Source organism: Neurospora hispaniola (assembly GCF_033458365.1).
Source record: "Neurospora hispaniola strain FGSC 10403 chromosome Unknown B0T23scaffold_6, whole genome shotgun sequence".
Taxonomy (NCBI): Eukaryota; Fungi; Ascomycota; class Sordariomycetes; order Sordariales; family Sordariaceae; genus Neurospora; species Neurospora hispaniola.
In genome coordinates this window covers 187,054-199,240 of record NW_026944411.1, presented here as the reverse complement: position 1 = coordinate 199,240, position 12,187 = coordinate 187,054, and the positions used below count along the sequence as shown (strand labels likewise).

The 12,187-nt window shown below is 50.1% G+C and overlaps 4 protein-coding genes across 4 annotated transcripts; 3 read left to right on the top strand and 1 right to left on the bottom strand.

The window, feature by feature from the left end:
- Positions 1-147: 147 nt before the first annotated feature.
- On the top strand, positions 148-567 carry B0T23DRAFT_321744 (uncharacterized protein; the record flags this gene model as incomplete). Its single annotated transcript, XM_062835257.1, has 3 exons — positions 148-242; positions 363-399; positions 442-567. The coding sequence occupies 3 exons, from the start codon at positions 148-150 to the stop codon at positions 565-567; spliced, it is 258 nt and encodes an 85-aa protein (XP_062690411.1).
- Positions 539-929, bottom strand: B0T23DRAFT_182475 (uncharacterized protein). Its single transcript, XM_062833091.1, has one exon. It carries the CDS (start codon positions 904-906, stop codon positions 721-723), a length of 186 nt encoding a protein of 61 aa, XP_062690410.1. The 5' UTR covers positions 907-929; the 3' UTR covers positions 539-720.
- A 4,502-nt stretch (positions 930-5,431) lies between these two features.
- B0T23DRAFT_321207 (uncharacterized protein) lies at positions 5,432-7,037 on the top strand (the record flags this gene model as incomplete). Its single annotated transcript, XM_062835214.1, has 3 exons — positions 5,432-5,545; positions 5,696-6,025; positions 6,120-7,037. The coding sequence occupies 3 exons, from the start codon at positions 5,432-5,434 to the stop codon at positions 7,035-7,037; spliced, it is 1,362 nt and encodes a 453-aa protein (XP_062690409.1).
- A 3,534-nt stretch (positions 7,038-10,571) lies between these two features.
- Positions 10,572-11,904, top strand: B0T23DRAFT_182327 (uncharacterized protein). The gene is made up of 2 exons (XM_062833089.1): positions 10,572-10,900; positions 10,987-11,904. Exons 1-2 carry the CDS (start codon positions 10,847-10,849, stop codon positions 11,848-11,850), a joined length of 918 nt encoding a protein of 305 aa, XP_062690408.1. The 5' UTR covers positions 10,572-10,846; the 3' UTR covers positions 11,851-11,904.
- Positions 11,905-12,187: the final 283 nt, after the last annotated feature.

The following is a 12,187-nucleotide window of genomic DNA, read 5'->3' as shown; positions in this document are numbered from 1 at the left end:
CGCTTTATTGACCTCTGTTCAGGAATTACTTGGCATAGCAGGAGAGGACGTGATCACAGCCTAATGTTGCGCAGCCAAGTCTGTGGATTTCGATACCCTACAATTTAGCTTTCCCTACACAAGGCGCTCAACATGTTCATAGCTGACATGAAGATCGCATTATCCCATGGTTCATGCCAGTGGAATTATCATGGCTTATTTCACAGGATTTCCATCATCGAACTTCCTTCCAAGTCTATGCAGTAAGCGACCTTCCACAGTATGCTGTCCACGACATTTTAGACAGTGATACGAGGAATCGATTTCAGCCCGCGAGTACGTATATTACGACAATAAAGCTAGAACACCTAACATGAGTTCAGAGTAACACCAAGCCGGAAATGTACAAAACCGTACCGGGTAAGTTACCCGTGTAATGAACCTGACCGTCAACTACACTAGCTAGCTACATACATGGGATGGCCCCGAGACCGATCCGAGCCCGATCCGAGAATGGACAGTAAAGGGTACAAGGGTAGTAGCTCTCATCACCTTTTCGTTATCGTTGCGGCATGGACAGAGGTCTAACAAAAACACAGGGGTTTATCTTTTTTGGCCGTGTATTTTATTTTGGCAGTGAGCGAGAACTTTTTCTGTGAAAATTGAATAAACGAGATGTGATGAAAGTAGACAAGGCGACAAGCAAACGGGCAGATGGAAGCTACCTAATAGCGCACTTCTTTAGCCTTGAACACGACTGAAGGACCGGACGTGAAGGTCGGCTGAGCTTATTGAGGTAAGATAGCCGCCACAGAGGGACAACAAATGCACACAGGTAGAAGGCTTTGAGAGGGTAATTCTGTCAAGTTCTGGGGTACGCTGGGGCATATCCTTCATAACGTATAGCTGAGATATATACTGATACATTAAACCCGTACGCTGCCCGGTGCCAAACCTCTTGATGACAGGACTAAGACCATCAAGAGCGATTTGAAGCGATAGAAACTTTATCGAAGATGCTTCCATGCATTGCTACTCTGCTTGCTGTAATGCGTCATCCGACCAAGCGGGGCTGCGCGAAGCACGATGGAATGCAACGGCAAGTTATATGGGGCCGCCGGGCAGGCAAGATTGACAAACCGCAGCCCAAGGTAAGGTACCTACACCTTACTAAGTACACTACCATATGCACATGCTGTGGTGGGTTGATAGCGGGTTTTGACGCGGAAATCTGGACAGCTGGCAATGGATGCTACTGTGCTACCGCTAAAAAGCTGCGCAGTCCGGGTGCTTGGAGGATTGTAGACGTCAAGCATTTTTTGCCCCCAACACATTTCATTTTGCTAGGAGGTACTTATGTTAAGTTTCTTGAAATAATTTTCTTGGTGTTCAAATTCCACATTCAAATTTTACCAGAAGTTTGAAAGGTACTGTATAGTAATCTTGCGTTCTACTATCTTGCCTACTGGTAATTTACTATAGTTTATGATAGGATTTCTGATGTGCCCTAGAAAAAAAAAAAAACATTCCCAGATGTTCATCACCCACTACATTATCAGAATGTCTGGGGGAAAGAAAGCTTGGCGCGCAGAAGCCCCCAGGTATTCGATCGAGACTGGAGGTTGTCGATATCCAAGATCCAAGGGAAGTGTTCGACGACAGATACTATGTACACGTGTAGGCAGATAATGTACAGTAACTGACCTTAGCTTTTGAAGCTCGAGTTTCGTGTCATTTTGTAAAATTGTTTCGGAAGTCCCGCCGCGTATATGTATCATCCCTTCAAACGATACGCGAACAGACACATTTGTAAGGTACATGTCCTTTCGTTGTCGAGAAGCAGGATTGCCTAGGTACCTGGCGAACCCGCGCGCCTTTTGTTATACTCGAGTCAGGTTGTGACAGGTTGTAACAGCCGGGATATATGTTCCTGTACTCGTCATGCGAGAGGTATGCTGGAGCGGGGTGTGTCATAGATCTCAAGTCATGTGCCTAGAACTGGCTTGTCATAAGCCTTCCGTGATCAGGTTGTGTCTCTGACACATACAGTACGAAACTGTATAAATTAGGTACCCACTGTAGATAGGCAAATAAGAGGGTACAACGACACACGCGAAGTTGGCTCTCTTGAAGCTTGACATTGTACGTTGAGCCCTTTAGGCCTAGATTTTGTCGAAATGTAGATGGGAGTACCACACCTCATGCAGACTGAGAGAGGAACTATCGGTGGTCGTCACAGAACTTTTCACTGCCTTCGTTAGGGATGCCTACTTGTCTGGAAAACGAGGTTGTCTGGAAATGAAGAAAAGCCTGGGCCAGCTGGTGCCGTGGAAGGTCTCATCTGAGAGACGCAACTTTTCCTGGTTCTGGTGATGTGCTTCCAAACCTCTCTCTGGCAGCTGCCCATGTCCTAGGTTTCCATCACGGTACTCCACCTCGGCGGCAGAACGAAACATTCTAGAATCGGATGTCGAAATGGAGGACGAGCGAGCGGATCGTGGCAAACCGAAGGAGGAGAAAGCTGGACTCAAACCCAGAAAGACAAAGAAAAACGTACCTAGTTTTGGTTCTATCATTTTTGTCAACTTCGGAAGAGCAACTGTTTCCCAACCTGAAGCGAAAACTGAGCTGCATATCGCAAAAACGGCTCGCTGATAGCTTCCTGTCGGTTCGGGAGCGGGACGCTAGGTGGTAATCTCTGTGTTTGCAAGGGACGAGGATCGCTGAGTGGACGACGGAGGAGAAAGTGGACTCGCCTGGATTGGGACTGCCGCTTTTGCCATGACATCGTTCGCGGGAACCCTTGACCCCACAAACCCACTGTCGAGGAAGGATCCACCCCTCAATTGCTCCAGCTTAAGGTAAGAGCCGTGTAAGGTGCCAAAGTGCGTGCAGCTTCTCAGATCTCGCTGCTTGGCTCGCCGATGACAGAAAAGCTGGCACCTTTAACAGGAGTAGTTGCGCTGATCGTCCATGTAGATAGTACCCGAAAAGGTGTTTTTTTTTTCTGTCAGGGGGACGAGCTTGGATCATGGTGTGTCAAATCTGTCGACCTTGCACCTGCTCCGAGTGTAAGTAGTACATACATCCGATTGTTCCATCGAACTCAAATCAGCCAAGTTCCAATACATCAATCGAGAGGTAATTTATTAGTATGGGCCCTGACGATACTTGAGGTCTTCATACTTCACTGAGTCTTCCCAAAGCTCTGAGGAGTGTTGCTTGATCTCACCCCCGGGTCAATAATGCATTTGTTCAGGTTGTCGACATGGAAGGAATGGGATAGCATTGACGAGCAAGGGAAGCTCGAGTTTCCAGCTACCCCCAGAGCTCTGGCTCCATCAGCTCCAACTAGGTACTCTCCAGAACCCGGCACCCAATCATCGTCAACTGTCCCTCCCGATTGACCGATTCCCCTTCTGGCAATGCTTCTGACAGACACCCCCAGATACCATCTGACCCCCCTCCCTCGACCGGGACTTTGCCCATCCGACGCTCAGTCGAGTCAAGCAACTCGGGACATGCCCCAGCTATCGTCTGGCAGGCCATTCCTCACTCAGTTCCAGCGACATCACTGCATCACCTTTTCAGCGCATATCCGCGCTATACGTAGCCACCGCTGGGGCCATCTGTTTTCATGGCGGCCAAGGCACTTCGCGACATCCGGTCGGCCAGGTGCTATCAGCCACTACTTCGATAGCTCTGTGTGGGTGGGAAACAGCTACAGTCACTGACTCAGCGCAGGCCCCTTGAAGGCAGCTCAAGGTACGGTAGCATCGTTTCCTGCAACGAGCTCACGCTTAATCGGCTCATGGTTGAAGTTGGGATGCTTGGATCTACCTGCCATGTACTGTCTCGCGAGCCTTTGGCACATTCTGGCCGCTGGGAAATCAAGGACTGTCGAACCAGTCCTGACACAGCATTCGGGCGCTCAGCCAGGCACCCGTGGCACCTAGGCAGCTTACAAGTCGCTAGGAAACGCCGGATGCCCATCCTACCTTGCCAACGTGGGTTGGAAGTCACAAACAGGAGGGTTCGCCATGATCGTTCAAGTCCCCCAACTGGTCGAGGCAACACCCTTGAAAGCCCCACTCCAGCTCGAGGTCTGGCCTAAGTCATTGGTCCCCTTTGTCCCTCGTCCAGTCGAGCAAGTGCCCACTGACGCTTTCTTCTGTTTCCCCCTCCCCCCCTGGCCCCTGTTGTCCCTGACGACATGCCAAAGCTGACACCCCATGTCCCTTTTCCCTTCGACTCTGGCGCTATCCCGGCCCTCTCCCACTTATCGTTACAGCATTCTGAGCATTACAATACATCAGGACTCTTCCACTTGGAACTTGATGGACTCGATGGGGTGCTGTCGGTAGCAAGGCGAACCATCGGGGGCGATCCCGCTCCGGCACACTTTGGCAGTAGGACAATGACAACGGAGCGAGACGCCCTCTGGCTGCCCCGTCTTTCTCAGTTGCCAGCTGGGCATCGCATTCGGGGTATCGGTGAGGTCGGTAGCTGGCGGTATAGCGTTTGGTGAGAACGGGGCCAAGTACCGCAACTACAGTACATACAGCACCGTTTCCTGATAGGAAAGCGCCCAGGTGCTCCATTGTTCTCTCGTTGCCCCGTCTCCCCGTTTCCTCCGTCTGAGACCCCATCTCGATCAGTTAAGATACTTGCCGTCGACAGCTTTGCGGTAGCGACAAGCCAAAGTATCCCCAAGATAGGTAGATGCGAATGGGGTGTAGGCTGCTTCCGGTCAACCCTAACAAGTAAGGTACCCTTCAGTGCTGCTTCCTTGTTGCCCCCGTTGGCCTCTCAAGCCTCTTTCCCTCCCATATCAGACTCGTCCACCTCTCTCTCATACACGCATACCCTTACCGGATCAAACCTGGAGCTCCAAATACCTACCTCCTGATCCTTTTCGCACACCCCCCCATCCCTTCAATCCACGCTGCCTGTCAGGATTGAGTCGTTTCCATACCTTTTCCATACTGGACCTGGGTTTCTGTTCTCGTTATATGGACGGCGGTTGCTGCTAGACCCCATCCCGTGCCCATCCATTCAAGTCGATCCCGCTTGCCCTGCTTTGGTTTCATTCCTTCATTGTTAAAGGCCCTTTACTACCACCGCCACCACCACACCTCACCGTCTCCCACCTTTCCTCGAACATCTTCTTGTTACACACCTGCAACGACTGATAGCTTGAATCCTTTTGCTGCCGTAAACAGTACTTGAGAGGAATCCATCCAAGAACACCGTCGATTTCGTGGGCGACAGTTGCAAAAGAGAGTCACATCATAGACTTCGAATTCAAAACACCGATTGAGTAGCATTACTACGATACGATACAATACGCCGCGATACATACGTATAAGCCTTATCAGCAGCTATCGCTCATCTCTCCGACCTTCACAACACATTCGACGACATTGTATGGTGGGGTACCACGGTATTCAATATGCCGCCTAGGACATCCCTCACTTCCTCGTTCTCGATCACCGACGCCAATAATGAGGTTGTCTGTCCGTTGCGCAACCAAGATGGCTCAAGTTGTCGCAAGCGCTGCATAGGTGTAAGTTGCTCACTTTCAGCATATCCTAGCTTACACCGCCTACACCATTGTCAATCAAAACATCAGCCGTCACTTACAGCCCTTTCGGTCATTATCGTTGCACCTGACATGTCATGGATAGGATCAGCTGATGGTAATCCTCACATCTAGGAGAAGAGATATCGCTCCATGCAGGAGCACATCCGTCGAGCGCACCCAGAGCACTATATTTCCAAGCTCCCTGCCACCGAGGAGAGCTTCTTGCTCATGATCAAGACGCAGCCAAACGAACGACCTCAAAACCAGTCAACTCCAGGGCCTTCTGCACATGCAGGTCAGGCTAAGGGGCTTTCGCATGCTTATCATAGAGACGGCTCGAGTGCTCCAGGGACACCTCGAAATGGCGAGGAGCAGTATACAGGAGCTGCACTGCTCCCTGCCGCAACCGCCCTTGCGCAGCTACACAATCACAAACTGGAGCAAGGCTGGGAATCCGATAATGTAAGTTGGATAATCTGGGTTTGTCCTTTGTATTAGGGACTTCTTCCACGTCCTTTTCGCTCTGCTAAGCGATGTTTTTTTTGTTTTACCACAGGACTGGCATTCAGATCACGAAGGGAAGAGAAGGCCGAGGTCATCGATTGAGTTGCCCCCAATACACCTCACAAACGCCGACGTGACGAGTGCACCCTACTCCGGTTATGACTCGGGAAGACCAAGAGAAATTTTACCTTCAATCTTATCAAACTCGCCCCCTGGCCGATCATCAACTCTTCCGCCACTGCATCGGACATTAGGCCCCACTCGCACTCGAAGGCAGTCGATATCCAAACGAGGCCACCAAGGCAAGAGATCCAAAGGTGCTACATCTGAATGGCTTCGTCGGTTACAAAATGATAGCCAGCATGAGCTTCTGCGGCCCGGAGGCAGCGACAGGAAAGCCTCATCCGCCGAGCCTTCGGCTGATTTTGGAAAGCGCTGGGAGGATCTTATCGATGCAGCCACTTCAGCAACGGAAGACATAGACGAGGATAGGACGCCAGTGAGTTCGCAAGGCCCTGCAAAATTCAATCCACGTCTGACCAGTCAGATTCCCCGTTCACCTGTATCGATTCATCGATCATCTTTGCCCCCTCTCCAGCAGCACTACAACTATACGAGTTATCAAGCATCGCCGCTGCAGCAGGCGCTCACTCCGCCATCGTACAATCCTGAGGCTACGGATGCCTTCCCATCGGTCGAGAGTGGAGAAAGCGGAGAGAACTTTCATATCGGATCCCGGGGACTGTCGGATTCATCTCCGAGCTACTCTTCGCAGAACACGCAAATTTACTGCGCTGCGTGCCGGGAAGTTTCTTTGCTTCGGGAATCTTATGCGTGCACCGAATGCATATGCGGCTTGTGCCGGGCATGTGTCGATGTTCTGATGCTTGAGCAAGGAGCCCGTCGGAAGTGTCCGAACTGCGCTACGATAGGGGGGCGTTTCAAACCGTTCCAACTTGATATCAGGTGAATACATCCAGACGCTCAGTCGGCGACCAGGCCCGATAGCCGCCTTTCCATTCCAAATCCTTTCCAGGATTGTACAAACTCGGCGTCATGTGGGGAAGCTTATTTCAAGTTTGACGCCAACGCCTAATTGGATCGAAAACACTCGGAAATTTTCTAAACGGTAAGAGTTTTGATTTAGCATCCATCCTTCGAGAAGAAGTAATCATCGACCTCTTAGCGCAACATATAATGGCCGCGTCGCCAGACGCTCCCCAGACTTCACTTCTATACTTTCTCTCAGGATACCCATCGGACGTTCTGTTCCGCACAGCCTTGCATATGGATCACCACGAGGCTTCTCACACACGCATTCACCACATGGAGTAAAAGGGGGACACTTTCTAGGAGTTCCTGGGGGTGGTTATAAGGCGCGTCTTTGTCATGCTTTTGTTTTCATTCGTGCTTTTAATAGTGGGATTTCATTGCACTCGGTCGCTTTGGGGGTTGCTTTTTTACGGTAGCACAGGACAAGTTTGAACGCTATTTTGGCATGAATACTGATGTTGGTCTAAATGCGGTATATCAGGGCTTCTGTGTCCCTAAGATCAAGGAGACGATTGGCAGTGGTTCATTCGGGGTTCTGGCCAAATGTATTTGCTGCTTCATGCTGTTGATGACCTCTTTGTTTCCTTGTAGGTTACTGAAACAATATCAGTTAGCTTGGTTTAGTTTGGGTATTGCTCTCCACCTTCGTTCTGATGCCACATGTGTGGTACATGATACTATTTTCACTTTTTATGTGTTCCTGGTAGCCCACCGCGATTCTTTCTATCCAAACAGCTTCCTGAGCTATATACATGAGAAATCAGGGCGTCTCAGCCACTTGATATGTAAACTACAGCCCTTTTATCGTCGAAAATACGAACCGTAACGTTCCTTTCTGACCCTTGGTCGGTCAGTTTCAAGAGTCGAGAAAGCTGCAATGCAATGAATATCCACTGCAATTGTCAACTCGTACATATTACACCTCCCACTCCTTCCTTCCAAAGAAATCATGGGCTCCCAAATAGGTTGCAGCTGTACGTAATGGTTCATACCGCTTGTAGTCCGGGAGCACATGGGTTCAATCCTCCCTTCAAGCGGGTAATTATCCTTTTCCCCTTCCCCTTCCCCTTGCCCATCCCTGGTTCGCCGAACCATTTTCTCCGCCTTTGTTTCTGCTCGACTCATGTGCCTGGTTGTGGAAAGGAAGGGCAGCACTGTTGTATGTTCTCTATCTTGAGCTGAAGGCTTCATCTTTGGTGTTCCCATTCCGTTGGTAATGGCCTCTTCCGTACGATATGTCTTTCCCTATCTCTATGATGCCCTACAAGCCAAGAGGAAGGGAAAAACAGCCTAGGAAAGGAGTGTAGTTGAGTCCTTGCGTTCCGCCGTGACTACCTCACTCGCCATGTTTCTACTCTTGAACTTTCCATTCGTACATTCGCGGCTTTTTCTTTCCCTATTAGTTCCATTCCAGGTCAAGAACTTAACACCACCAAAATCTCTGTCACCCACTATATTTCCGAAGACACAAGATACTGGCAGTGCCTGATCTTACTTATCTGAAATACCCAGTGTCGATACACCAGCACGCATAATGGAAACGACAGCAACATTTTCGAGTCGTCGTCCAAAATTGTGTTCGACCGTCTTCTCGTCGCAGACATCCTTAGCGCACCGTTGCACAAAGTATGTTCTATCTACCTAGCTGGATAGATACTACACGGGAATGGTGTGCTGTGACATTCATTCTCTGTTTCTTGGAGCAATTTGCCGGCTAGTACGACGCGAGGATCCGGGGCAGACAAGGTTACCCACAATATGGATGAATTCCAGGCAAAATACCACGCTGAAATCGGGTCAAGGTTCCGCCAGACAACCTCTACCACTTCAAGTAGCTTTGATGTCTTTGAATTAAACGCACAATGCTTCATGAGTATCATCATGTGTTCTGTTCGTCGTTTCTCTGGATAATTTCAAGCTTAGCTATCGGCTGTGCCGCGTTACCCACCCATTCATACCACCTTTTCACTACTGCATACAACCCAGTCTCGACACCACGGACTTGAAGATCCCTTTGTTCAAGTCCAAAGCTGCTGTATAAATTTTCTCTCCCGTCTTAATGGCTATTGCTCATCATGTGTTCTAGCCCAAAGACCTGTCGCCCCGGTTGCAGTGGTCCATCGACCTGCCTTTCGGTCGACCAGGGTCCGAAGATCACGTACATACTGCCCAGACCACTATACTCTTATTATTATTCTTCTCTTTTCAACCCTCTCAAACCACTCCGTGGCTGCGTCGTCAGCTCAGTCATTTAGTCTGGACAGTTTTTCACTATCGTCTGCAAGGCTCAGCGTGCCCTACGACGCTAAAATGTGAACAAAAACCCATTGCACAAGCTATGCCGGGGCCTATCATGGTTGAAGGAGATCAAGCTCTGCGGTTAGCGCTGGCTATCGTTTGCTCGCTATGTATGTCATGCTGTTCTTAGAAATTCCAACCCATGGACAATAACGATGATAATAGATAAAAAGCACTATTCAGCCTTATTTGCCCGCCTTCAATGTCGGTGGGGTCAACTCCTCGAGACCTGACGTATTATGCTGTTGTTATCCCTGGGTGTACGCTCGTACAAAAAGCCTCTGGGCCCGTCCCGAACGGAAACTGAATATGGTAAAATGTTGCTCATTCCATTTACTTTTTACTTCAGTCCACTTCTCACTTCATTGCCCACCACTTGTCAAAAGCCTCGATAAAGTTCGCTCCACATCACTCGCGGTTGCTGTAACGAGACTGCCCACACTTCTAGTGTACGACCCGGTAGATGTTTGGTCTTTGTGACCTACTGACACGCATCGACCACGTTAACGACAAGCCCTTGAAGCTTCATTAAGCCTGGATCCCGTTATACGCCATGCGTTGGTGATAACATCAGCCTCGCTAATGCAGGCACCCGACCCGAACAGGGGCTTTAGGAAAGTATGTTGGGACTGAAGCGCCGTCACCCGTTACACGCTCTTCGTATTTGCCCCGACTAGCTCTTCGAGAACCCTATTGCTGGGCTTCCATCCTGTGTATCCCGAGAGATCAAGTTCCTTTTCTTGACGGATTGGTTCTGAACTCTTGGAAAGGGAAAAGGAGTTGCCGATAGTTAAGGAATTCAGAAAGGATAACAAGGCATCTGTTCCCACCCTCCTACGGAAAGCGCTCCCTTCTTTTACAAGAGTCCTGGATTCCATCTCGGAAACTTCATTTTCATCAGTTGATTATCTCGAAGGCGCCAGAACAATTCAAGGTGCAGAGCCCTAAGACGATCTTTGGTCCCATCTACTATCCGCGCAGGGTGCGAACGAGGACGTGAATAACTCAACAGAATTCGACCACACTCTACGAGCCATATATTTTGGCCTTTTTGAAAGCCAATAACCGGGCCGGGTTTTTCATCTCTCTATTCAAATCATATTATCCATAGCGAATCCTTCCAGTCTTGCTTGGTCATTGGAGCGGCAACACTCGCCTGAGACTTCAAGACAACACTGCAAGCACCCGAAACCGAACAAAGTGCGGTCAAGTTCACTCCGGCAAAACGGCTGTTTTCCCTACCGAATTTTGTAATTCACCCAACTGACGTGGCAACGACCGTTTGCTCGTCTTTTGGTTGATCAAGAGGCTGGTATCAGCCTTCATCAGATCACAACTCTTTCTATCTCTAAATACTAAAGATAACACGGGCTCGAGTGAAGTTTTCAAACTTCATTGACGTCGCAGAAAGTTGGTCGAGACACTGAAATGGCCAAGGAAACTTTCTTCATGTCATGGGAGCTATGGCAGCAGATGACCTTTGTAAGTCACGACACCAATACTAAACCCTTCCTCTTTGCCCTGAATCCCTGTTTAGAAGATGCCAGTTCGCTGACACTTATCCCAAGGCGCTTGCCGTAGCGATAGTAGCCGTCTTCTGCGCCGGTTTGGTCAAGCTGTGGTGGACGAACCGCATCGTACGAAAACAGGAGATCTTGGACGAGGAAAAGAAGGCGCGGATCAATGACATGCGCAGCATGGGGCTCCGACCTACCTCTTCCAAGCGCGCAGCAGCCAGCACCATCCCTTTCGGGGTCCGGGCGATCCAGAGCGGCGTCCAAGTTGACGGCATTTGGATTTCGAGACCGGCGACTCCCACCGAAACAAAACCTACCTCGGCGGTGACGCTGGTGTATCTGGGCGCGGAGCAGCAGAGGAGGGAGAAGATAAAGGGGGCGGCAGGTGTCACGACAACAGCAAAAAGCCTTGTCACCCCCGACGGCTCACTCTTGCAAGGACTGACGGATTCCGAGTCGTTGGAGAGTGCCTCATCAGGGGCAATCCCCCCACCCATCCCACGAGACCAGAGGCATGATTACCCTCATCGCCACGGGTTGCGGGTTCCCCATGCTTTGAACGAAGATACCCTCCGAAGACTCGAAGGCCAAGACGGAGGAGCACAGTCGCCACAAAGACCAGCAGTCCATGACATCTATGTGCCGACCAGAAAGTCTCAACGACAACAAGAGGCCCGGGATGGGCAAATTGGTGGTCCTACCAGGGGAGACCAGCGAATCACTGATTCCAAATCAGGCGACTCCTACTCGGATTCCGTCCATCAACGGTTACCGAGAAGCGGCAGTGGAAGATCCTATAACTCATTTAGCGGTGGCGAAGGAGGGGAAAGACTGTATGAGCCAAGAGGAGCTGAAAGAAGAGATGTCGCCGTCGGTGATCGCTTCGGCACTCCCTCCTTGCAGGTGATATATTAGCAGCACAGCAGGAGGATACAAAGCCCATGATAATCACTGCCCCTGAGCCGACCTTCGGGCCTAGAAATTTGCATTTTACACCTGACAACAGATCTGCTGCTCGGAGAGTCAACGACGGGCTTTAAGGTCCGACCTGTGGGAAGGCTTGGAACACCGGGTATAGAGCCCAGGATAAACCATGACGCATCTTGACAGTCCGCAGGGAGGGGGGAAGGGAGGATGGTGAGGTAATTGGCCAGGGTAGTCGTGTGCCTGGGTATGGATGGAGGTAGTGAGTGAGGAGCACACATCGGCCTCTCCAAAAAGTTGCTTTGGTGGGCCATTCTTGCGGTTTTCT